Source organism: Musa acuminata, chromosome BXJ3-6, assembly GCF_036884655.1.
Source record: "Musa acuminata AAA Group cultivar baxijiao chromosome BXJ3-6, Cavendish_Baxijiao_AAA, whole genome shotgun sequence".
Lineage (NCBI taxonomy): Eukaryota > Viridiplantae > Streptophyta > Magnoliopsida > Zingiberales > Musaceae > Musa > Musa acuminata.
The window spans coordinates 40,834,594-40,861,131 of record NC_088354.1 but is presented as its reverse complement, the minus strand read 5'-3'; the positions used below and the strand labels follow the sequence as shown (position 1 = coordinate 40,861,131).

Sequence of the window (26,538 nt, the reverse complement as noted above, 5' to 3'; positions counted from 1 at the left end):
ATATATATATATATATATATATATATATATATATATATCCAAATTCGTTCCTCTACCAAAACGAATGAGTGAACTGTGTAGGAACACATCAACACCACCTCAGCAGCTGCAGCAGAGCTTAGTGGCCACACCTAAACGGCCACGTTGCTTTCGCAACTGAGTGGTCAGTGTCCGGTGGATATCGTCGACGCCATCGTGCGCCACTCACCCTCGCGGTGCCCATCTTTCCACGCAAGCATTTTATACGTACCAAAATAATTTATGTGATACGAGAAAAATTGGTATTTTGGTCCAGAAAATTAAAGTAAAGTCTGAATTTTGACAAAGAATTTAAAAGGAAAATAGTATTTGGGATATTTGTCTTGTTATTATATTTGAAGCTACGATGATAACGGAATGGCCAATCCATGTATTGAACGGCGTTAAGTGAAAACGGTTATCGATTGCAACGTTCCGAGCGATAGCGCGGCGGGGACGGGGGTGTCGAGTTCACCAACGAGCCACGTCCGCCGCTGGAAATGATCGCCAACTCCCATAACATCGCCGATCTCAAATCCTCGTACCTTGCCCGGTGCCCCTCCCCTCGCCGACCCTGCGGTCGCCGCGCCCGCCAGTTCTCCCCCGCTGCCCTCCGCCGTGACACCGCTGTAGGGGATGGCGAGGGCCGGGCGGTCCTCGCGGCGAATAGGCGGGAGTTCTTGCTCTTGCCCTCCTTGGCCATGGCCGCGGGCTTCCTCCACTCGGTAGCAGCCGCCGCCTCCGCTACGGCGACGGAAGAGAAGGCCCCCGAGCCAGTCCCCTCCGCCTCCGCACCACCCTCCGTCGTAGACGTGGAGAAAGGGAACAACAGGAAGAAGGAGAAGAAGGAGGAAGGACAACCTGAGATACTATCTAGGGTTTACGACGCGACGGTGATCGGGGAGCCGCAGGCGGTGGGGAAGGACAAGAGGAGAGTGTGGGAGAAGCTGATGGGCGCTCGCGTGGTGTACTTGGGGGAGTCTGAGATGGTGCCGGATCGGGACGATAGGGTTCTTGAGCTGGAGATCGTGAAGAATCTTAGGAATCGGTGCTTGGAGCAGCAGAGGACCGTATCTTTGGCTCTAGAAGCATTCCCTATCGATCTCCAACAACAGATCGATCAGTTCATGGATGAAAGGTTAGTGTGTCTCTAACAACAAAAAGATTTGGTACTGTGTCCACTCTTTCCTGCATCGTTTCTTGGAACAAGCATTATTTTCTCAATTTGGATAAGGTTAAAGTTGCAATGTGCTATAATGCAACGTAGGCCGGTTTAGAGTGTGTTGTTTGTTCATTTTGGTTTGGGGTGTATGCTATTTCTCTTAAATATTGGTAAATGAAAGGGAAGAGTGCATTAAATAATGACAAATAATGGCCTCAAATGCATGTGACTATCTCGTAACACTACGAATTATATTCTATAATTTTGCAAAATTTTTCTCCTTTTTCCTGTATCTATTATTTGAGGAAAACTGTTTCCATTATTCGCCTCCTAGTGAAGTTGATAGCAAGGCCTCAATTTTGAAATATGCTCAAGTACATTATCCAGATAATGTGCTGTTGGTGCTGGACACAATATCTACAGGGCTGCTTAGAACTGTTGTTGATGACTTACCATAGCAACATGAGACGGAACATCACTCCAAGATCTCTTGTTTTGTTGATTATGTGGACCAACTTATCTAGGGCTTTGTTTGGCTTTGAAACATGCTCGAGGGACCATGACAGAAGGTGATTCATCATGGGTCCTCATCTTCGACATGTGAACTGGCGCATTAGAATTCTAATGAACCATTTCGTATGAAGACATGGATTATGATCTTAGCACATACAAACTTATAGTAATAATTCTATTCAGAATTGCAGTCAGACTAGATTAGGATCTTTTTAAACTTTTAGCTACTTTTCTGACAGATTTTTGTTTATAGCTTTGATAGTTAGTTTAGTAGGTCAAAAGAGTCCTTTTATGAGTTTTAAGTGTTTCATATAGTCCATATGGGTATAGTACGCATTAAAATAGTTACTTTATAATTATAATTTGCATTTTTGAGAGTTCAAGAGTCATCTTTTAGAGGGATCTGGTGTAGTCACGAGACTGACTCTTTCCCCATGACTCTTATGAACATTTTAGCTGTTAAGGCATGTAACAAATATTATTATGTTTAATTGCTTAGTTTGTCTCTCTTGTTCTTCTCCCTTTTATTCTCTCTATCATCTTCTTTCTCCCTCAAGTCTCTTTTAGTTGTAACTACCTTCCTTCCATGGTAGCATTTGATATGAATCAATTCATTTTATCAAAGTGTTGTTATAAGAAATAATTTATGCCCCTTAGAATCCAGTTGTAAAATCATTTTCAGGAGACATTATGCATTAAAGAGTATGTAGTACAATACCAATTTGACTTTCAAGGCCTTAACATGCATTACAATCATCTACTTTCATAAATATTTCATTAAGTTTATTGGTTGTAGATAAGTGTTGGCTTCTCGTTGACATTATCCTTTTCCTTAAATATGTCATTACAGTCTTTTTGATCAAGACCTAAAAAGTTACAATCCTAAAATTCAACGTTCGCAAATGCAATCACATGTTCAACTTTCAACTTCCTATTTATTTTGTAATAGGACAATAAGGTGCCTTTTTGGTGGTATATATTACTTGTATGCTAAAGGTACAGCCCACATATGATGTGGATTTGTCTTCCCTCTCAAATATCTACTGTTTTCGTTAGGTCTATGCACAAATCACATACATATTCAATTAGATCTTCAGAATTCCCAGGGATGTCGTGGGATTTTAGAGGCATCATGGCTCACCATGCCACTGATACCATCTACGGTGCCTATTCTTGTCAAACAAGAGATTCATCGTGATACAGAGCATGTCTGAACGTGGTCCAGACACTCAAGCGTTTGTTGCTCTAATAGATTAATATCATATATGTCATGAATTGAAATCAAGATTCAAGCCAAAGGTTGTTTATAAGGTGAATTTGGGACATGGACAAATGCTGACATACTATTTTGAGATATAGTCTATATCCAATGTGAGATCATGTTTGGAAATCATAGTTACAGGACCTAAACTCATAGAACTAGCTTTTTCCTTGTAGTCAAATTCCTTTTGTTTCCCTTTTTGCTTTGCACCTGGTCTTTTTTACAATATTTTTTACTTTCTACTAAATTCTACCCGGCAAACAATTCAGTTTCACTATTCTAGAAACCAGGCAACATTTTTTTGACCACTTTGTTGTCTCATAACAAGTTCTGCAAGCTTCTATTCATCTGGTTTATTATTTGTCAGCCTGTTCTTTTAAGTGGTCCTTCTGTGTTGTGAAGGAATATGCTTGTATAGTTGATACCCAAGTATAAAACTAATCAGGATCATTATCACTGTTGTAAAAGCTGATCTTTGCATGATCCATGTAAAATTCCTAGAAAGAAATATATCATTTTTAGATCCCAAAGTCCTGGTTTATTTTCTTTTACATTCTTATCAAAAAACTATTATCTCATTAGCAGAATTGATGGAGGAAGCTTAAGATCTTACACTTCTCATTGGCCACCTGAACGTTGGCAGGAGTATGAACCTCTTTTAAACTATTGTCGTGACAATGGAGTCAAGCTTATTGCTTGTGGTACACCACTGAAGGTAATTCACCTGTGTATTCGAAGATATGCATGAGTATGACAATAAAATTTGGACTTGTGTGCTTTGTGCCACTCTTTCCTCATCCATGCATCACAATTAGTTTTTTTTTTTTGCACCGAAGCTCTCAATGTCATTTTATAAAACTAGAGACCCAATAAAATTAACTCATTGTGAATATAGCATTTTCTTGCATTTTATTTATTAACTTAATTGGTACACTTGTGATTGTCAGGTCTTTTCTTCTTATTTTAGAGTACTTCGAAGCTTACCATTTTATTCTGGATGAGAGGAAAGGTCACTATGGTGGTAATAGCAGCCCTTAGTTTGGTTATGAACAGAAGTATGGAAAAGACTTAATAACTTGGCACCAGTAGGATGATGCTTTATCTCAGCTTCAAGGAGTGAAATGAATTCAATACACTTCATTTTGGAACATTCCTTTTGGAACCATAATATCTCGAAGATGCATTTTGTCACACTTTTATTTAGTTTCCAAAGTGTTATTTATCTCAAATTTTACTGTCTCATAGTTACGTGGGAAAGTATATTTGCATAAGGAGTCACATGGTCAGTTATCTTTTTATGTTTGATGGCTCCATTTTGTGTAGAGAAAATTTCGTTAGTTGATGGATAAAGAAACACAAATGTGGTTGAATATGGTCTTATCAATCTTAATTTATGATGAATATGGATTTGAGGAGAGTAATTGATATAGTGCTGACACGAAAGAAGGGAGAATCCTTAAGCTACTGTGTCTTGTATGCCAAGTGGATTAAGGCAGTGGATTCACAATCCATTAATTGATGCATCCCAATCGAGGAGCCAAATATTTAGTGTACAATAGGGATTTTTTATCGAATTTTTAGGGATTTTAAGTATTTTTATTAAGTTTAAAATGTTGTATTTGTGCTGTATGAATTATATCTTGTAATTTAAAATCTTATACTTGCATGAGCTTGAATTGAGCAAAGAAGATAGAAATCTTATATCATCAAATCATAGAAATATTTGTAAATAAAAAATTTAAGTGAATTAAACATGTATGAAAATGATCTGATAGATGTTTTGTAAATAAAAATAATCCACGGCCTCAGACCCTCTCGCCTTTCCACTCTTATTGCGTTGAATTAATTATATTTCATTAAAGTATTGTCTTTAAACTTGTGATGGGTGCTAAATGCTATATCAAATTATAGCGCAGGCTTGCACTATTGTTGTTCTTAGTTTTTATTGCAACACCATCAAGGAGACTGTTGATTTTTCCTACTAAATTTATTAGGTTCTGAGAACTGTTCAAGCTGAAGGTATTCGAGGTCTTTCCAAAAACGAACGGAAGCTATATGCTCCTCCAGCTGGCTCAGGCTTCATTTCTGGCTTCTCTTCTATCTCTGGGCGATCAATGATAGACAATATCTCGTCAAACCAATCTGTTCTTTTTGGTCCTAGTTCATACCTGCCAGCGCAAGCAAGAGTTATTGATGAGTATACCATGTCCCAGAGTATCATGAAAGCTATAAACAGTGGCAGTTCAGCAGATATGCTTATTGTTGTAACTGGTGCAAGCCATGTAATTTATGGATCTAGAGGAACTGGAGTTCCTGCTAGAATATCAAAGAAATTGCAAAAGAAAAACCAAGTTGTCATCCTACTTGATCCTGAAAGGCAACAAATTCGGAGGGAAGGTGAAGTCCCTGTTGCTGATTTCTTGTGGTACTCTGCTGCTAAACCTTGCAGCAGAAATTGCTTTGATCGTGCCGAAATTGCTCGCGTGATGAATGCAGCTGGTCAGAGACGAGAAGCACTACCTCAGGTACCTGATTGCTAATTTCCTATGCCTCACCTTCTTTAGCCTACAGATCTTGTGCTTTCTATGATTTGGTAGTCACTGTAAGAAGCCAAAATTTGGTTTTTGTCTAAGGGAATTAATTGCCAAAGCATAGGATTGTTGGCCCTAGACCTTGGACTTATCAGGTCCAAGTATAAAAGGGAATTTGGAAAACTAAGGTGCAAGATTTGCCCACAAAGGAGAGTGATCACTTTGTGCACCTTAGATCAAAAGGAAAATTTCATAACACAATCATAAGGCCAACCATTCTTATAGGTTGGAGTGTTGGATGATTACGAAACATGAATAACATGTTAGCGTAGCTAACATAAGAGCAAGGATTTTAATTTCGTACCATATCGTCCGGTATGGGCGGTACGTACCGGTCTGCTAGTCTATCGGCACGCGGACCGCTCGCTATCGAGCGATACCAGATTTTTGGCCCCGTATCTGGCAATACAGAGCTGTATCGGGCGGTAACAGTCAAAATTTTGACTATTACCGACTTGTATCGGGTGGTACCGGTCGATTTCACGTTTCATCACTTAGGTTGGATTTCGCGTTTTCTGAAATTTCTACTTGATGAGGCAAGAGATCCTTAACGTCCTTCATGTTTTATCACCGAGGCAATAAAAGAAGAGGAAGCACATCCCTAGCAGGAGGAAAATCCCCCTCGGTCAAAACGTGGCGGAAGGAGCCAGACAAGATCGAGTCAAACTACTCTAGGAACTAGAGACACCTAACTGTCATAGTTGTTCGCCCAACATACAAAGGCAATGACAAAGGCAAAGCAGTAGCATCAACTACATCGTTGGAAAAACTCGAGTCGGGCGATGAGACACCTTCATAATCACATTCAACAACTCACTCAATTCAGAGACATGGTAACGATGTGTACAATAGTGCCTCAACCGATGATGGCAACGATGCCGGGGAATCGTTGGTCCCATCTACACAATTTGAGTGTAGTGCATGAATCGAGGAATAATATTTTACACATGCCACCCAAGATTTAGATCATGGAGCGTGATGAGGTACTGGTCAAGTTTATACACGAAAGAGGAAGGGGAAGCCAATGGATGATTTTCAGTAGATGTGACAAAGCCTACACGACGTAGACACAGAACGAAGCTCATCGTATTCACAGTCGTATGGAGAATCTTACTACTAACAGTAGTGCGGTGATAGTTGGTCATACTTATTCGAGCAACAGTATGATACAGAGCAATAGATCAGTAGCGAAAGTAGAAGTTCTAACATTCACCAATGCATGCCTCAAGAGCCGTCTGGGACATAAGTGATTTATGATGATCAACCTGCGACCATCACCACATTGATGCACTATGTCATGGGATCAATACACTATGTCATGGGATCAATTTCAGGATTGAGTCCGACAAATATATCATATTGATATATAGATACATAGGATCGAGGACCCCGATCCACCACCTATGGAGGCCCGTCATTCGTTTCGATGGTAGAATCAAGTATATCTACACATGTGATTAATTCATTTGAATCTTAAGGTTTAAGTTATACATAAAATAATATAATAATTTAAATAATTTTTCTGTAGATAATTCAATATTAACGCAAGGGTTATTGGGAACAGACAAAAATTGCGAACCTTGCACAAGGCTACTCCTCGAAGCCCGAAAAAGATATGTGGCACTATTCTTACCTAATTTACATTAATTTTGTCAAAACTATACTAAATGTATATTTATTTCTAACTTAAAAACCATATTCTATTTTTTTTTTTTCTATTTTTAGGCATTTCGGAGGGTTTTATGCCTATTTTAGGTATATCGCTCGATACACCTAGCGTACCACTCAGTACGTGCCGTACCGAGCAAGACTCGGTATGCCACTACGATACGAAAATATGAACCTTGCACAAGAGTATTGAGTTGGATGTGCAAAGTTACTAGAAATGATAGAATAGGAAATTTTTTCTTATGAGAACAATAAGTGTAGGTGGTATAAGATAATATGAACATATACAAAGGAGACTTCATATATACTGTAATTAGATGATGTGAATTGATTAAGATAGGTGGTTTAATAAGATTTCTAGGAAATAATAAAGATATGTTAAATTTTTTTGGTGTTTCAATATTCGAATTAACAAGAGTTATTGTATTATGTAGAGCTCACAGAAGTCCAAATTCACTTTTCCTGTAGGGGAGGCTCATGAGGGTTCTCACTAGTCGGGTTTATGAAGGTAGAAAATAAATTTGGTAGTCTAGTCAAATGAAAGAATCCAATTTTTTTCGGGGGGGCACTTCGGTAAGACCTGAATGATGCCAAAATATCCACATAACTAAACTGAAATAGTTGGGACATTATTGTTTGTTGTTGCTGTTATTAGGTGCAAGCTTAGCTAGAGACTCCCACTAGAGACTCATCTATTGACAAACCCCCCAAGTTGGTTGACAAATAAAGTTCAAAGAGCTTTAGATTTCTTTATAATGCATAATGCTAATAGCTAAGTTTCCTATCACATAATTCCTATTTAGTTTCACTTTTTAAGCAATACTTTCACGTGTAAAACATGAAATAAAGGCATTGGGAAAGGTTTTCAATACCATATGCAATGTTGAATAAACTCAACTTGAATATTGTAATTTATTTTAGGATTTGAAATACAGGTTCTTTTGCATTAGTGTGTTTGATACCTTTTTTTCCACTTCCATTAAAAATCCTGAATTTAACTTGGATTACTTAATGGGTTTATTTGATGAAAGTTATATGATAAAGATACCATGGATCTCCATTCTTTCCCTGGAATTTAAGAAATGGCCAAAGGGACCATTCATCTTTTGTTCACTAATCTCTTTTCAAATTTGCGAAACCCCAGCTTCTTTCCTAAATCAGTGAAGCCTCTGGGAATTTAGCCATGAATAGTCACTTGAGATCATTAAGGACTCGATTCAGTGCAAACATTAGAGGATGTATATGCGAATGTGAGTACTGACTACTTTAGAGGTACAAAGTCAAGTATTTATTATTGCAGAGTGTATACATGAAAATATGAACTTTCGAGTTGTATGTACTCATGTAACCATATCTCGAGGGTATATACAAAAGAAAAAATTATTAAAATCTCTTTGGCCAGACAGGCTTGGCCCGTTTGTAAATTTAGTCAGGATGATTAGTGCAATGAGACCATATTATTTGGCCCTAGCTCAACATCGTGGTCTAGTGACTGACCCAGCACTTTGGTATTCTGTTGCTCATTCTTTTATTCTTGAAGATGAAAATAACTTGAAACCATATGTGTTGTCAGTATTAGGTAACTGATTTTTCTTCTAGTCATACATTCTGTGAAGCAGCATTTATGTAATTCAGAATGATTGCTGATTTTTTTACTTTGTTTATTATACAGGACCTTCAGAAAGGATTGGATCTTGGAATAGTATCGCCAGAGATATTACAGAACTTTTTTGATCTTGAGCAGTATCCTTTGATCTCAGAACTTATTCACCGATTTCAAGTAAAAGTTTCTCCTTCCCTTTGGTCAACTTTCTTTTCTTTGTAATCCATGATGTGATGATGATGCGCTAAATCAGTGAGCATCTGAGAATTTTCAAGCTCATGGAAGAAAATGATAATCTCATATTTTGTTAACATGACACTGTCTTTAATAGCATATGAATTTAGGAATGATTCTTTTGATAGCATGGATTATATGCCTTAATAACTATGCTCTTCTTTTTGGGTCTTGCAGGGTTTTCGGGAAAGACTTTTGGCAGATCCTAAATTTCTACATAGGTTGGCCATAGAAGAGGCTATTTCAATAACAACCACACTTTTAGCACAATATGAAAGACGTAAAGGATGTTTCCTTGAAGAAATTGACTATGTTCTAACTGATACGATCAGAGGTTCTGTTGTTGATTTCTTTACTGTGTGGCTTCCTGCTCCTACTCTTTCATTTTTGACTTATGCTGATGAAAGTTCATCCTTTGAGGACTTTGAAATACTAACAGGCCTTTTAGGATCAATTCCAGATAATGCCTTCCAAAAGAATGTTGTGGGTAAAGATTGGAATTTTAGTCATAGATTTGCATCGGTGTTTTTTGGTGGTCTGAAACTTGCTGGGGTGGGATTTATTTCTAGCATTGGTGCTGGAGTTGCTTCAGATGTTCTATATTTTATTCGCAAAAATCTGAGGCCTGCATTATCTGTGAATAGCAGACGGAAAAGGTCTCCCATATTAAAATCAGCAATGATATATGGAAGCTTTCTTGGAACATCAGCAAACCTGCGTTACCAGGTATTTGTAACTCAGTTTTAGTTTGATCAAATCTGTACACATGCATCAATTAACAATGACACAAACTAAAAGACAAAAAGACAGAAACTAAATAATTTCCAATCAAATACTTCTTCTACAGTTTCTTCTTTCCTGTTAACTATATTCATCTTCAAGTAAAACATGTTTATAACTTTTACTGGGGCAAGAAGATGCCATCCAATTGCTGCACCAATAGCATGTATGTCCATTGATGCAATTGATCGTGCAGTGTATCTAGAAATTTACGTGGATTGTGCACTATAATAATGTCCTGGAGCTATTCTAGCCTGCACCTGATGGTAACATTGTTTAATGCTTGACCATGAATAAGTAACTGTTAAACATGAAGATCCTTGTTCTGGATGATTGATAATCCTGTTGACAGTACTTTAAAGCATCTTTCGAATTCATGAAAATGGATAACTACTCTCAGGATTATTAATATAAGTACCTATTAAATGCAGATAATTGCTGGAATAGTAGAACACCGCCTTTCAGATTATCTAATATCTTACAACAATGGACCACTGCTTGTTAATGCATTGTCTTTCACTGTCCGCACAATCAACTCATATTGGGGAACACAGGTTAGTCTTGCTTTGACTTCTTTTCCAATGTTCTTGCTTGTTTATGCATGCAAGAAACATGTGATTATGATTTATCAGGACATGGAATTTTTTCTGCTGACATTTGGTTATATTATCAGCTCTTGCATGAAGGTTTACTAGTAAAGAGAATTAAGTGACAATTGTTTTGAAGTCAGCTCTATGACACAGTATGACGTGGCATGGTAGTCCAACTGATGGTTTACAGAACCAATCTGGTACCATTGCCGTAACCATGTTTGATTGGTATGAAGGATTCAACACACCCCAAAAGAATCTAAAGAAAATTGCTTAATCTTGGATTTGGTGAGATATGACTTCTCAACACAAACACGTGATGTCAAAATTAGTACATCAAAATAGGTTTGAAAATAGTTGAAAATTTTAAGAAAAAACTTAAAAACTTTAATCTAAGTTCAGTAAAAGTACAACTAACTCTTCATCCAGGATTGGGATGCATCATTCCACAGCGGAGTTCTTTTATGCTCTGCAGTTCCTTTATGTTACTCCTTGCTGATTATCTTGTTTTGTGCTCATTCTGCCATTGCAAAGACCAACAGAGAGGACTTACTGTCAATTTTTCCAATTGAGAGTCATAATTTTCTACGTGCTAAAGATAAAAGCAACCGTGTGACACTTTCCACTCAAAACCCCAGCATCATTCTTAATAAATTTATATACATGTTTCATGTATGTTCGAGTAAATGGGTATAGTTGCCCTTGAGTTTATTGGGTTGCATTGACCTCCAAATCCTGACAAATTGGCCTGCTAAGCACGATCATTGACTGAGACAAACTAAATATTAGACAAAGCGTTCTAAGCAACTGATATATGAAGAATATGATTCTGTTCTGTTGATTTTTTATCATCCGGTTTTGATGAATTCAATAATTTTGCTTATATGAATTTAGGATCTTATATCTTAAATTAGATACATGCCAGTGCTAGTATAATTGTCTTCACCTGATCTTTCCTTTTTTTATTTTTGCAGCAATGGGTAGATCTAGCACGATTTACAGGACTACAGACAAATAAAAAGGGAGCTATCCCTGATCCGATTGCAGAAACACCTGATATCCCACTTTTAGAGTGCAGCTCTACAAAATTAAACAATATAGATGAAAGCAATAATCAGTCTGGTGACACCTCTCCATAATGCATCCTCCTCACTGAGAAAGATGGTTTCAGACTCGGCAACAGACAGCATGGTGGTTCATCTGCCACATGGCCACCACAATATGCTACAATTTTGGTCATTAAAGCTCAATTATTTAGCTTTTCTTTCTTGAGATCTAAACTTGCAATTTTGGTCCCTTAATCTGTATCGAATTGTGAAAATCCAGCACTAATAGAAATATCATATTCTTCAATTCAAAATGATTTATTTCTCAAGACCAAGATGCCAAAATTTTGGAACCGCTGAGACTTATCGGGGCAGACATGCAAAACAAACATTTCTTTATTTTGAAGTTTCAGAACCCAATAGCAGAATAATAGGTATGACCATTCTCTACAGATACACACAGCAAGAGTAAATTGTCTGGGTTTTTTTTTCCCGTCTACAGTAATGGCTAAAGGTTGACTGTGAGCTGGCTTGGTTGGGTCTCGACCTAAAGTTGCAAGGGCATCCGAGGAACCCGAATGGTTGTCCTACAAGACTATTGATGGGGTATTAAGGCGTCCGTGATAGATTCAAGACGGCCTTTGGGTGGAGTTCGACTCCGCGTTGAGTTCCTGTACAAAGGTCAATATCAAGGGAGAGTTTTTCGACCCGACCCTTCTTATACTCAAATTAGCTTTTGGATTAGAATATGGTATAAAGAGTTAATTTTCGAGAGATCCGACCAGTAGGCTAACACCAAGGGTCAGCTTTTATAACCGTCTAACAAAGAGAATCACTTGTAACAATTATTAAGCCTTTCCTCTAGCGTTTTGTCCACGGGGGTGACAGGCCCGTAACGGTCGTAACACCTTCCCCTTTTTTTTCCGCGGGGGTAGCAGGCCTGAACAACTTCTCTATGGCATTTTGTCCATGGGGGTGGTAGACCTGTAGTGACCGTAATACCTTCCTTTTGATGTTTTGTCCATAGAGGCAACATGTTCGAATGACCTCTCATGGACTATTGTCCACAGGGGCCGACCGAGGAGGGACAGACCCAAATGACTACCCATAGACTATTATCCACAGAGATCGATATGGCCAGCTTGAATAGCCTCCACGTTACTGTCCCGTGGGGGGTGACTTAACCCTCATTGTTCACATTGGCGCTTATATGGTTACCAGCTAGTTGGATGAGATTGATTATCAGAATATTCCCTATCCGGTAGATGTTAAAGATGACAGTTTTAATTTTATGATATAATAGTTTGGCATCTAAACAATTAATGTAAAATTTATATAGTTGTCATATATATTTTTTTATTTTCTTTTGGAGAATACCTTGTTCATATATTTTTATCACAAGGGAATGCTCGTGCTACAAAGTTGTGATGCATTTTCCCTTGGTGTGTAACCTAATTTTTTGTTTTGAAGATTCCATAAATTTCTTCAGGGTTACGTGGTTGCTTTTAGTTTTGCTAGCATGGTAGCTTGCTTGCTATTTATAGCATCATGTTGTAATATGCATTTTTTTGGCAGAAAAAAAACAAAATTATAAATTATCTTTGATCCCGATGTATTTAATTTTGCAGTAAAATTTCTTATTTATTATTTATAACAAAATTATTTATTTTAATTTTTTATTAAACCTATCATCCAATAAACTAACCCACTACTCTGATTAATGGTCCATTAACTCGAGACTAGATTGAGTTGATGTTCTACCTAGTTTTGATTACAAGTGAAATAAGCATAAACTAATCTTTTCTTTCAGTTTTCTGGAAACATTAGTGTATTATTGTACACTAGGTATAATATTGTACAAGTGAAGATGTTGTTTGATGTAATGGAAATTTATAGGGTTTTTTTCTTATAAAAATAAATCTCATTCTTGCATACTTTTACCTCTTTTTCCATTGTCAACCCTTGAAATAAAAAGAGAAAAAGAAATAAGTAGATGTCAATTTTGATTGTCAGCTAGGGTTGGTTATAAAAAAATTGAAGTATTTTATGGACAAAGGTATGTGATTGATGATTATTTGAAATTTACTATATTAGGTTTATTGAATAAATATTTTATGCTGAGATTTATTTTTTTAAAAAAAATATATCAATTTCAAATACTCAATATTTTGTCCATCCTCACCAAACAAATATTTTATATTAAAATTTATATCTTATGAGATTTTGGACCTTCAATTTTTCAATAAATAAATCTAAATGGACCGATATTAACAAAATTTGTCTAATTGAAGGTATATATCTTTTGAGGGATTGATCTAAAATATTCACATGTCAAACATATACAATCAATATGTCGTTATAGTTAAATTTTCATAATTAGTTAGTATAATGACATTGAAATTCTAATCTAATGTAAAATTTTAAATAGAAGTGTGGGAGAGGAGAAAACGAGAGAACACTTTTAACAAAAAAACAAACAATAAAAGGAAGAAAAAAAATAACTGTCGTGAATAATTCAAGCATTATAAATATTTTTAAATTTTACATAATATTTAAAATTATTTTTATTTATTTTTTTATTTTACAAAACACAAGGGGACTATATTATCATATTTACCAATTAAACTAATTAATATTTTTTATAAATTTATTAGATGAGATTTTAAATTATTAATTTTTACTAAATAATTTTGATATATCAGTAGTTTTTACGTCTGACAATCATATACCAAGACCTAATTTTTACGTCTGACAATCAAAATATAACTTAACATATCATATACCAAGACCTCATCATCATCATCATCATCATCATTATTGCGGGAAACAACTGTATGCCGTGGTCTCGGGGCCGGGGCCGTCGCGGCTCGGTTCGGGTCCAAATGCAGGGGGGGGATCTCGCGCGGCGTTCCTTGGGACAGCCGGGGTGGCCGGTTGCAATGGTCGGGACATTGCGTGTGGAGCGAAGCCTCCTCGCGGCGCCGGGAAGGTGCGACCTCGCCTTTGTTCCTACACACGGGCTGGGTCGGAAGCTCAGCCCGACCCCTCCGACGATCAAGTCAGATGATGTAGAAGGGAGTTTTTCTGGTGAAGATGTGTCCTCCCCCTCGTTTAGAACTCGGGGGTATTTATAGGGTGGTTTAGTGTTACATGATGTGCCTGCCTGCGGGGGGCAGGATCGTACCTCTAATGGCGTTTGACGTTGCTATAGACGTTACGTGGAGAACCGAACTGCCGCAGGGTATGGGCGAGCTTCGGTCGTCGTCCTCCTCTGCTTTGGTCAAGCGCGCAGGGTCAGACAACGACGAAGTTGTTGTCCGAGAGCGGATGACATCAGCGCGTGTCGAGTCAGCATTATTGCCCTCCTTCTCGGACAGATTGGCGCCCAGGTGGGGCCGACGTCGTGACACGTCATGTCGTCATTATTACCCCTATCAATCATCATCATCGAGGACAAGGTATTTACAAATAAAATTAATTAATATTATTATAAATTTATTAAATGAGATTTTTAAATTATTAATTTTTACCAAATGATTATGATATATTATCACTAAAAAAAAGTTGAGAAAATTGATGTTGGCCCAATCAAGCCCGCTTCAACATCATGGGTTGCGGGATCCAGATGAACTGTACCCATATCTTATTGTGTGTCCTACTCATCCGTGACATGATGATTCGAATCATATATCTCAACCTCTCATCTCTCGTCACAGTCATCTTTTTCTTCGTCATTTTCCTCTTTATTTACAAGAACTTAATTCCCACCACTTCCAATTCCATATTTAGTCACAGCATGCGATGGAAAGTTTGTGACGCAGAGGGCGAGATGGGGCCTCCCGCCGACGCTGCCATGGTGGCGGCGGCGGCGCCGCCGTCGAAGAAGATGGCTGCGGACTTCCTCATGGGCGGGGCCGCCGCGGTGGTGGCCAAGAGCGGGGCCGCGCCCGTGGAGCGGGTGAAGCTCCTGCTTCAGAACCAGGGGGAGCTTATGCGAAGGGGGTACCTGACGATGCCGTACGGAGGCATCCGGGACTGCTTCGCTAGGGTTCTCAGAGAGGAAGGGGTTCTGGCATTCTGGCGAGGCAACCAGGCCAATGTCATCCGATATTTCCCAACCCAGGTTGGAAATTTCTAGGAGTATGCCTCGAGAATTAGGGGTAAATTTGCATGAGAGTATTTGTCGTAATCGTTCTTAAATCTGCTTTCTTTTGATGATTTTTAGTAGAATCAAAGTTAAAAATAATTTCATATTATGCAATATTCAGAAGAAAAATATGAAATCACAATGTTTTACTGGTGATATCATTGGTTAATGATGTCTTCATGAGAAAATTAATCACATCAGCAAAACTCATGATACAACTTGAGATAATATAGGTTTAGAGCCTATTTTTCAGTAACCCATCTTTGAACTAATATTACTGAATTAATTGATTACAAGGAGGAGAAGTTCCACTCTAGTTAGGTGGAATGTTTGAAATTTTAATCGGATTCCCTTGGATGGCGCCGATGCTTTGCATGCTTGGTTGGGGAGTGCCTAAAGCATCTTCTAGCACAGAAGATGTGTGTGACGTTTTAGTTGTCAGCTGGTGTAGAGTGTCCTATAGTTATTGCAACACCTTGATAGATTAGGTCTCCTCTTATCAGATAGCCTTGCAGTTTCACGTCCCGCTTGCTCGACATGCTAAATGTTTGCAGCTGTTGAGTTTACAGCAGATTGTTTTAATGGAGTGCATGAGTCATCAGAGAAGACAACAACAGGAGAACCAAATTATAAACAAGACCAAAGTAGGAAAAGGCTGATTGGTCATCACATTGAATAACAAGTTTATTACATTTCTCAGAGCATTAAAAACTCTGAACATTCTAAATCACATTTATGTTTTTTTTTGTTATCATGTCCTTGCATGAGGCATCTACTTTAATGAGTGATTTGTCACCAAAAGATAATATGATATGCTATAAACGCAAGGTGTTCATTGTTGCAGTGATGAACTTACTCTTTTTTTTTTAATATGAGTAAATTCTCCTATAAAAAAATTTGTAAACAAACAATAAGCTAGATTGTCGTTCTAAGAGAGAACAATATGAACAAGCTGTAATGTTCCAACTGTTTGGGATCATCTTCATGAATGATTTTCCATCTTTGAGCTCTATACAAAAATCTCTAGTTAAATTAATAAAATTCAAATATTTTCTTTAGTCTCCCTTTATCTCTCCTCACCTCACTAACAATGTTTATCGATTTGTCTCATTTAGCCACAATATATATAGATCTCCTTAAGTATGAGCATGCTACCTTAGTAATAATTTTTCCTCATTTTATTTACTATTTAGCATTAGGGTTGCACTTGATTGTCCATGAATAAACATATTATTTTTCTTCTATTGTTCCTGCTAAGTGTGTTCATCTACCTTAACATTCTCATCGCAACCATACAAACTTTTCAAACATCTTATAAGAGATCATAAAGAAAATATAAGTTATATAAATAAAATGTGCTTCAAAGGAAGTTGTATTCTGCTTCTATTAGACAATACATCAAATTTTCAAACACTTCAAGTTTTACACAATTGACATGCATGCCTCAAAGAAATTTGTTCCTTGCATCTAAATAGACATAGCTCAAAAGTTCAAACATTCAATTTTTAGTGAAGTCCACACTTGTAGTTATTGTGCTTCATACCCTTGCTTTAATATCCTTCAACACAATTTTTTAATTGTATTATTATTTGAACTATCTTAAACAGTAACACGGTTGGCCCTGCCCTTTTTTCCAATAGGCCTTTAATTTTGCATTCAAGGGCTACTTCCGGAGCCTTTTTGGTCGCTCAAAAGAGAAAGATGGTTATATCAAGTGGTTAGCGGGGAATGTAGCTTCAGGTAGTGCAGCTGGAGCAATGACATCCATGTTACTGTACCATTTAGATTATGCACGAACCCGGCTAGCCACAGATGCAATTGAATCCAAGGCTAACAGTCAACGCCAGTTTAAAGGGCTACTTGATGTGTACAGGAAGACAGTAGCAAGTGATGGCGTTGCTGGCTTGTATCGAGGTTTTGGGGTTTCTATAATGGGCATCACTATGTATCGGGGCTTGTATTTCGGCATTTACGTTACCTTGAAGCCTGTTGTTCTAGTTGGACCGCTAGAGGTAATTGTCTAACACTTACTCTTCATATGAGATTGTGAGCTGTGAATTTACTTGATCATAGGTGCTTCATTTCTCGCTCACAAGCAAATTTCTTTTTCCGCTTCTGTTCTTTATTGGCCATTAAGAAATTGATTGATTTGTTGCAGGGTAACTTCTTAGCCAGTTTCATTTTGGGCTGGAGTGTGACGACATTTTCTGGCATCTGTGCATACCCTTTCGATACACTGCGCCGCAGAATGATGTTGACTTCTGGACAGCCTGCCAAGTATAAAAATGCATACCATGCAATGAGAATGATCGTCTACAGAGAGGGTTCATTTGCTCTGTTTAGAGGGGCTGCTGCAAACATGCTTTCCGGTATGGCAGGAGCAGGAGTTCTTGCAGGATATGACCAACTCCAACGAATTACAAGTGGGCACGGTTATGGTCTCGAGCACAAGCTTAGAGAGGGTCTGAAATGATGTTGACCTGTTTGAAAAATGAATAAAGACCATTTTTCATGATACATATTTGGTTGTGAATGATGCTTCTCATTGCAAGAAATGCAGTCTTTGGAAATTAGAGGAAGAGAGACTGGCCGAAGAGAATCTCTATGCCAAATTTAATTACCTTGTACATAAGGAGACAAGATGTAAAGTATGTGAAATTGTACTTGTCAATTTTCTAGATATAATTTGAAACAATTCAACAGCTAAAGATCAAGCAATAGAAAATAGTGTTTTGAAGGTTGTGCCATTTTTTTTTTGGGGGGCAATTCTTGGTGTTAGCACTCTGCTTCACGTTCTTCCTGCTAAGTTGTAATTTTGGTTCAGCCATGGCTTGAAATGAAAGCATGTATCCATATTTAAAGGTATATTTGATGATCACCCAGCTATGCTTTTAGCGAACCCTGAATCTGAGGCAACAACAACATGGAGAAGACAAAGCCCAATCATTTCCTATTTATTCTGAAAAGAAGCAGAAATCATCAAATGACGACAGTGCCTCATATATGCTTCGCTTGGTTAGAGACATAGTAAGTAAATGTCTTTCAATGCTACAACTCAGATGTAATCACCATCCACAGGGAATGAAGTTGTAACCAAACAGATCCATTCATACAGTTTCACATTTTGTGTGTAACTGTCTAAATTGAATGTTCCAATCAAAGATCATTGGACTCGGCCAACATAACTTTGTTTTATGTATCAACCGAAAGGAATATGGAATGACAACTGAATCTAGTGTACAAAATTTTACAAACACACGATTGCTTTCATCTTCCAAGAAACCCATCTGAACATTTTAAGCAGGACAAGCTCTATCTGAAATGTTCATGCAAAATCCACCTGATGCTACCTTCATACTCTGTAAGCTGTAACATTCTTTTTTTCTTTCCTTGAGATGGACTTTCCTTGGTCATTCCTCTTTCTTGGATAACTTCCATGCTCTTACCTCGTTAAAAGCCTAGTCATCCCAGTCTGCATCCCAACCATCTTTCTTTGGAGTCCTTGAAGTAAGACCATTCGATGAAACACTAGGAGTAGTGTGTTTCTGAGGCCTTGTCACTGATTCGTCATCCCAATCATCATCCCACTCATCCCAGCCATCAACAGTCATGGAGTCAGCTGCAGAACTGGACTGTGGGTGTGCTCCCATCTCAAGCTGCTGGTATGGGATGCCAGAATCATCTCTCTTTCCTCTCTTCCTAAATCTGCAACAGACCCATGTTCCGCCAACAAGAACCACAGTAACAAGTAAAAAGTAGGTGCCATAAATTGGGGTCAGACGAGTTGCATAAGCAAGGAACTGCTGGAGAAGGTTCCAGTTAGAAACTGATGTTGCAATGTGAAGAACACAGTCCCCTTTTCCCGCATTTAGAACAATTTCTGTAACATTCCAATAATTAACTGGAATATTAATCTGCAAGAAAAGCCATTGCATGCATGTAAATGTGTTGCTTTTCCACACATCAGGAATATATATATATTCCAAAGAGAAGAAAGATGTATAGACCCGTATCCAACAAGAGTAATGATAAAGGTAACTTTCGGGAAAAGAAGATTATCATATATTTAGCTTAGCAAACAATGCATCTGAAGAGCACAAGCTCCATAAATTCCAGACTTTCCGTGAGATGACAGCTTGTGATTTCTTCATCCCTTCCCAAGCCATAGGAATTAAAAGAGATTCCTACATGGCTAGATGAGCTTAAACTGCACATGACAAGGTAAAATTTTCTATACAACTAATATACTTGATCTTAAAGCAACCTTTTTTCATATATCTTCTTTGACATAATGCCAGCAATCAATCTTGTATAAGATCATCAATTTAGTCACCACTACTTTTTTGCTAAATTCTTTCTTATACTTTATATTCTCTAGTATTGTTATTTCATCTATCAATATTGGTAATGGAATCAATTATGGATAATATTATTGGGATCAATGTCGGATTGGATCAATGGGTCCAAGTTGATCAAAATAATAAATAAAAAAATAAAAAATAAGGCATATATTTATTTCTTAGTTTCAATTACTAATAAATGCTTTAAGTAGAAAACAAATCTCTTCATTTGCACAGCACAAGAAATTTAAGAATAACCTAGGCATAGTAAGCATTGTTGACATTTTAACATGTTCAACGATACTATCTCCCACATATCTAAATAAAATAGTTGTTCTAAACATTGCAATTTAAGGAAAGCCATATGGTAGTGAAAAGGAGAATGAACCTTCTTGGAGATGTTTCTGGATAGAGGTCCAATATCATGATCAATATGTAAAGCAGGTGTTCCCCAAATTTTCACATTAAAATCATCATCCCCAATATTCTGGACTAAAAGGGACAAATTATTTGAATCTGCAAATAATGGAAGCAGAGAACAAACAAAGATACGATGAGGTGGACAAAATGACTAATACAAAAGCTTCATGGTTTTCTTGGATTTTTTTTCATCTGACAATTGCATGTAAAAGAAAGAAAGCAGTGTAGAAACAAGAATTTTATGAAAGGCGCTCGATCGTGTAAACAACTTTATCCTCAAAATACTTCTTTTGGGAAAAACAATCAACACAGAAAGGAGATACAAAGAAATCTATGAAGAAAAGCAGAAAATCAGGATATCTTTGCTGGCTGCAAACAGTATCCCATTGGAAAAGGGACCTATTCATCGTTAGTAATTGTCAAACTTCTGGTACCTATTGCCATGCTACAATTGCTAAAAATATGGTACCTACTTGAATTTACTTGGAAACTTGCTTTATGTATCCCCTTTAAACTACTTACATCTGAATAAGTTTCAATAGTGCCATGAGATCATTGCTTTAATTTGGGTGATTCCCAGTCATTTTTTTCTTTTAGCTTTTGGATCTTATGAATTTTTAGCAAAAGAAACTGAAAATTCAATGTATAACATCATCTGGAAGCAAGCTTAATTCTTTCATAGAAGTTTATAAAATTCTTATAATCAAGCCAGTAACCACATTCATTTTTTCTGAAATTTGTTGGTGAGAAACTAGTCTAACGCCATGGTATAAAAGGTCAAGTCTGAGATTTTGAAAGGTAGCTTAACCTAGTTAAGCCTTTGCTTCCTCTTGGTGAATTTCCACTAACTAATGGTGCAACTTACATTAGGACAGAGGGATGTAAACTTTATCCTGGACATGACAAAGACCTAGATTTAAGTAATGTTCTACCCAACAAACCATGGATGGCCAGAGCTAGGGCAAAAACAGCAAGCTCAGTGCACAAGGCTCCCATCAATTGGGGAGGTAGAGTCAGTATATGCATCTTGAATTCTACAGAGAGACAGCTTCTGTCACTTAAACACTTGCCACATAGATCATACACGATAAAGTAGAAACCAACATAGAACATGTCGGTAACATTAATCAGTTCATACAAAGAAGGAAATGGAGAATACTGAATGCAAAAGATAATAGAAGAATTAGCAGGAGAAAGATGCAAAATCTTTGATTCTCGTATCTTGTTTGCCTTTGAGGTATTTTACAACGGACGAGTAAGGTATTAACTATTATTACAAAAATCTTCTGCCTAGGCAAAGACAACATAGAGGGAGACTAGAAAGGCCAACATTGACCCCTCTATTATTTAAAGAATGTGCACTCCCCCAACCCCTCACAGCCGATAATTGCAAAATTGTGCATGTACATGTTCAAATGGGCTCTTCCAACTTATAAAATGCCTTTGCAACAGTAAGTTGCAGAAGTGATGAGGACATACAATGGTTGGACTAAAACCCTAAAACTCTATAAAAGTAATTCTTGATGTTGTCTATGTTGTAGCTAATTTAATAAAATGTAATCTGTCTAAATTCTATTTTTAAAAACTAACTGCACAATATATAGAGAAATAATTTATAGTTCACATAAGACTCTTATGTTGTCCCAAACCAAACTCCAATAACAAATCATACTGAGGCATCAGTACAAATTTTGAATGCCATAACTACAATGTACTCGGTGCTGAGATCTTCTGCTTGCATTAGGTGGACTGGAACAAATTGTTTCAGCGATGAGAAGAGGCATATGTTATGAGAAACTGAAGTGGTGCTACAACAGCTTGGAGCAGTATTTATCAAGTGAAAATAGTACTGCTACAAAGAGAAGCAGCAATATGATGGGGCAGCTCAGATCATTGAGTTAGGAGATTGCAAATGTACAATCCTTTGCAAAGCTTTATAAAACTATAAAGAAGATTGAATAATTTTCAAAGAAAAAATGAAGAATCTGAAAAGGGTTTAGACAGGCTTCAAGAAATAAGTTAAAATACAATAAAAGGTATCCCAGTATCAGGAATGCTGACAAGAAATCGTAACTAGTCATTATGGATTTCAAAGGTAAAGAACAATTATTAGATTGAAGGTCTAATAGAAGTAGGAATTGCTCCTGAAGACCAGATTCCATCTACATTTTCTGCAGGAACGGGAGATCATCCGAAAAACACTACAGATGTGAAGGATAATTAACCATCTAGTAACATTATTCCACTAGAACATACGACTATGCATAGCTTGGACTGCAGAATTAGAAAATCAAGAGGGTTGTTTTACCATTTTCAGAATGTTGAAGACAAGCGACCAACTTATCATTAACGCATCTAGTAGATTGAGGTCCGCAAGTCTCCTTTACCACATAATTATCTTCCAGTTTAGTCGGGCTCATACTTTTCTCTTTAGTCGAGCCAGAGCTTCCAGATTTAGCATTGTCTTCTTCCCTTCTCGGATATCCTGTTGCACCATCATCTTTCTTGGTTTGCTCTCCAGAGATCGAATTTTGTGGAGATTTATTCTCTATCTTGCTGGGTTGTGGTGGATAGGTAGAACCACCAGGATCAGTTGAGTTGTTAGGTTTTGGTGGAGGCTTCTGGCTCAATCCAGAAACATTGCTTTTCGCTGAAGCAACCGGATTCGGGGCCGCAGATACCGAAACCTGATCTGGAACTTATCAGACATCTCCTATACCCCAATTCAAGAACGACGCAGGAGCAAAAATAAGGAAAAATTCAGACTTTACCTTATCATCATCAAGTAGAACACGAGATGAAACAACGGATGCAACCAAAAGGAAAAGAACCGACAGGATCGCTCCTAAGGTTCGGATCCTTCCCATCCTCGTGTATCAAGAACTGCGGGGAGAGCAGAAAGATCTACAAAGATCGCTTCTAAAAGCAGCCAGATGAATTGGAGCAAGAATGATGGTGAACGTTGCGATCGAGACGAGTGGAAATTGCTAATCCTCCGTGGAGGACTGAGGGAAGAAAGAGAGAGGGCTTGAAGGACGAGGAGGGGGCGACGCAAGATCGCTTCTAAAAGCAGCCAGATGAATTGGGGCAAGAATGATGGTGAACGTTGCGATCGAGACGAGTGGAAATTGCTAATCCTCCGTGGAGGACTGAGGGAACAAAGAGAGAGGGCTTGAAGGACGAGGAGGGGGCGACGCGACGAAGACGAATAGCAGTTGGCCGGAAACGTCGAACTGAGAAGACCACCTTGGGCCGCACCTGCAAAACGGATCGGATTCATGCCGGAACGGAGTCAATTCGTCGGACCCGTTTTGATGGATTCGGATCCCGTTGTCTCACACTCCGATCTAAGATACCGGATCTGAGCCGGCTATGAACTGGACATCCAACCCGTGAGGAGAGGGAGAGGCGGAGAGCTACGAGAGATCGCCAGAACGAGGCGCCGCCTTCGTCATCTCCATAGCTGGACTGGTACGCTCCGGAGATCCGCTTCATCGTCCGTGGGAGAGCACCTGAGGTCCGCGATTCTGCAATCAGTAGCAGAGATGGAGCCCAGAATCAATAAAGGGCGACACGAATCGAGGGAGATAGATATGGATTCGTGGGGAACCCTCGACGGAGAAGACGCATCGACGGCGATCAGATTGCCGTCGCGGGGAGGAATCACCGCGCCGGTGAGGATGGAGGCAATCGGTCCGGATCGATTTCGTAATTATGAGAGATGTGACCACGGATCGGGTCGGATTGATTTAAATCAGGTTTCGATCCGAATTGAAACCGTTCGGCTTTTAAATTGGATCATCCGTCTATCTTAACTTCAAAATGCAGTCATCATGTCTTTTTACACAATGGATGGTCAATAATGACCAAGACGTCACAATCGTAGGCTATTATCTACACCAACCTATCTCTATATTATACAAGATAAATGTGTGTGTTTTACCACATGCGATTATGGTGTATCTTCGTCATCATTCATCAGCCAATAGCTGTACCTTCATCAACAGTGCCCTATATGCGTGGTGGTGGAGCTCGTAAAGTAACCATAGAGGCTTATCATCTATCTCTTAATTAAGTAGCTCTTTTGAGATGGCCGGACACAGGAGAATCCGTACGTACACACACCGTGCAGCAAAGTTCTATGGGAATCGTGAAGGTTAGGTATTCCCCAAAGCATGCGTAGCCTCTTCTGCGAACAATGTGATAACAAGTAAACCCTAAAACCTAGAGACCTATTGAAGAAGCTGATGGTGGGAAGAAAGGGGGAAGTCACACGCTCGTTGTCGTTGCACAGCTCAGCACAGTTGCTCGTGGTCACTAGATCGACAAAGAGGACGAAGATTAAGAGGGTGTGATATGCTCCTTTATGTGATGTTGGTCCTCGCTTTCTCTAAAGCTATAGCTGAATCTGCATGCCTTGTCTCCTCAGAGACTAAGCGAGCGGTCCAAATCTTCTTCCTCTAAGGCCACTTGGATATCAGTGGGGCACAGCTCAAACTCCACCTCAGGGGTTGCTCTCGTGCATGCAAACATCAACATTGTTCCATCTTCTCAGAGGGATTGATCTGTAGATGGTTCATATTTCGAGTGGTACTCACTCACTCACTCACAGCAGTTCCAGATTTAATCTTCTTGTTGTATTGGCTTGCATGCTTTCTGTCATAAACCTGGATTGCTTAGCCGATTAGTGTATGTGCATTTGTCATAGAGTTACTTCTTGCTCGTTAAAGTGACAGTCTTTTATTTCCTTTACCGCACTCGAAACAGGTAGAGAGATGCAATGGTGATTTCACACGTCAGTTTCTTTGGAGACTCGGGCTAATATTTGATAGCAGACATCATGTCGACATTTTACCTAATGCCAACACCAACTGGATGCTTCCAGGAAGAACATATATACCGAGAGTCAACCCACCCAAGGATGGATTCCTTTTACTTTTTACCTATATAGCACACCAAGGTTCAAATTTAGGAGAGCTTTAAGAAAGAGGATAGCATTCATGTCTGACTTGGTAGTCACATTTGGTTGGCATTTTACTTTGTAAAATAGGGTGAAGATCGAGATTATTCCGATTAAATAATTATTTCTAAAGTATGAAATTGATGAAATAAATTATATATATCGAATAATAAAAGAGGAGATAGAAAACCATATGCAAATATTATTGAAAAATGAAGTGAAGACTATAGAATAAACAACTTCTTGTGCTGCTCTTACAAATTATTTGGGTACAAAAATTGAAGTGATCGTTGCAGTTGAAGTTGAATTCCAAGCCTCATTTTCGACAAAAAAACAAAATGTATCATGACTTGGTAATAAGATTATATAATTGGTAGGTCTAACTTTTTGTATATAAATTGCAAATTTTGAAAATTGCATATAGGCCATTATGTTTAATCTTAGTTAGTTGACTATGTTTGACCTTTCTAATTGAAACTCTAATGTATAGGAATACCCTTTGGATTCTTACCATGGTATTAAGAGTATTGGCGTTGTAACCATGGTTAGAAGTGGTTAACTTGAGTATTCTCGATGGATGTTCTCCAAAAGGGGTATATGTTGAGGATCTTACCATTTGATGGGGCATATATGCCATACATGCATGTAATATCTTTGCTAGAATTAAATACATACATGTATGTAAAAAAAAAACCTAATGTATAAACCATGGTGAAATTTTAATTATCCATAATTTTTTTTTTCAAAATCTTAATTTATAATTTACAATATCACAAGACACCTCAAAGTAGACACTATGGTCTACACTAAGACAGCCTAAATCATATATTGTTCATGTATGACTTGTTGACATCTATAAAATCCCACAAAACCAAAGGGCATCAATGACCACATGAAGGTTGAGTACAAAACTAAGAATACACAAAATTGAGTTCTGGATATCCTTAATATGATCGATTTAACTTAAATTTGGCAAATTGCATAAAAGCTAATTTTTATACTTTTATCCAAAAAGATTTGGCGTCAAAATAGTTGAGGTCATTATATAATAAGTACGACAACACAATATAAACCACTAATTCCCAATTACTTAAAGTTAGCCATCGATCAACAATAACAGTCGATCAAAATATTAAATCATCGAATGATATATGGCCCATCTTATGCCACGCGAATGACCTCATTTTCTATTAGAATTTCTTTCT

At 38.0% G+C, this 26,538-nt stretch overlaps 3 protein-coding genes across 3 annotated transcripts; 2 read left to right on the top strand and 1 right to left on the bottom strand.

Annotated features, from left to right (window-relative positions):
- The first annotated feature begins 393 nt into the window (after nt 1–393).
- On the top strand, nt 394–11,773 carry LOC103990030 (protein RETICULATA-RELATED 5, chloroplastic-like). The gene is made up of 7 exons (XM_009409050.3): nt 394–1,156; nt 3,540–3,669; nt 4,949–5,479; nt 8,886–8,993; nt 9,228–9,776; nt 10,262–10,384; nt 11,395–11,773. The coding sequence occupies exons 1-7, from the start codon at nt 519–521 to the stop codon at nt 11,557–11,559; spliced, it is 2,244 nt and encodes a 747-aa protein (XP_009407325.2). The 5' UTR covers nt 394–518; the 3' UTR covers nt 11,560–11,773.
- A 3,401-nt stretch (nt 11,774–15,174) lies between these two features.
- On the top strand, nt 15,175–18,360 carry LOC135641561 (ADP,ATP carrier protein ER-ANT1-like). The gene is made up of 3 exons (XM_065157003.1): nt 15,175–15,589; nt 17,254–17,625; nt 17,772–18,360. Exons 1-3 carry the CDS (start codon nt 15,263–15,265, stop codon nt 18,084–18,086), a joined length of 1,014 nt encoding a protein of 337 aa, XP_065013075.1. The 5' UTR covers nt 15,175–15,262; the 3' UTR covers nt 18,087–18,360.
- Nucleotides 18,361–18,589: 229 nt separating this feature from the next.
- Nucleotides 18,590–24,130, bottom strand: LOC135641560 (uncharacterized). Its single transcript, XM_065157002.1, has 5 exons — nt 23,984–24,130; nt 23,145–23,900; nt 22,682–23,060; nt 20,342–20,469; nt 18,590–19,527 (listed from the first exon to the last, which is right to left on the bottom strand). Exons 2-5 carry the CDS (start codon nt 23,238–23,240, stop codon nt 19,072–19,074), a joined length of 1,059 nt encoding a protein of 352 aa, XP_065013074.1. The 5' UTR covers nt 23,241–23,900; nt 23,984–24,130; the 3' UTR covers nt 18,590–19,071.
- Nucleotides 24,131–26,538: the final 2,408 nt, after the last annotated feature.

Coding starts and splice junctions, on each gene's coding strand:
- LOC103990030 (XM_009409050.3), top strand. CDS start 519: ATGATCGCCAACTCCCATAACATCGCCGATCTCAAATCCTCGTACCTT. Junction 3,670..4,948: donor CTTGTGGTACACCACTGAAG/GTAATTCACCTG, acceptor TAAATTTATTAG/GTTCTGAGAACTGTTCAAGC. Junction 9,777..10,261: donor CAGCAAACCTGCGTTACCAG/GTATTTGTAACT, acceptor TATTAAATGCAG/ATAATTGCTGGAATAGTAGA.
- LOC135641561 (XM_065157003.1), top strand. CDS start 15,263: ATGCGATGGAAAGTTTGTGACGCAGAGGGCGAGATGGGGCCTCCCGCC. Junction 15,590..17,253: donor TCCGATATTTCCCAACCCAG/GTTGGAAATTTC, acceptor TTTTTCCAATAG/GCCTTTAATTTTGCATTCAA. Junction 17,626..17,771: donor TTCTAGTTGGACCGCTAGAG/GTAATTGTCTAA, acceptor GATTTGTTGCAG/GGTAACTTCTTAGCCAGTTT.
- LOC135641560 (XM_065157002.1), bottom strand. CDS start 23,240: ATGGGAAGGATCCGAACCTTAGGAGCGATCCTGTCGGTTCTTTTCCTT. Junction 23,061..23,144: donor TTCTACTTGATGATGATAAG/GTAAAGTCTGAA, acceptor GTTCCAGATCAG/GTTTCGGTATCTGCGGCCCC. Junction 19,528..20,341: donor CCAGAAACATCTCCAAGAAG/GTTCATTCTCCT, acceptor CTTTTCTTGCAG/ATTAATATTCCAGTTAATTA.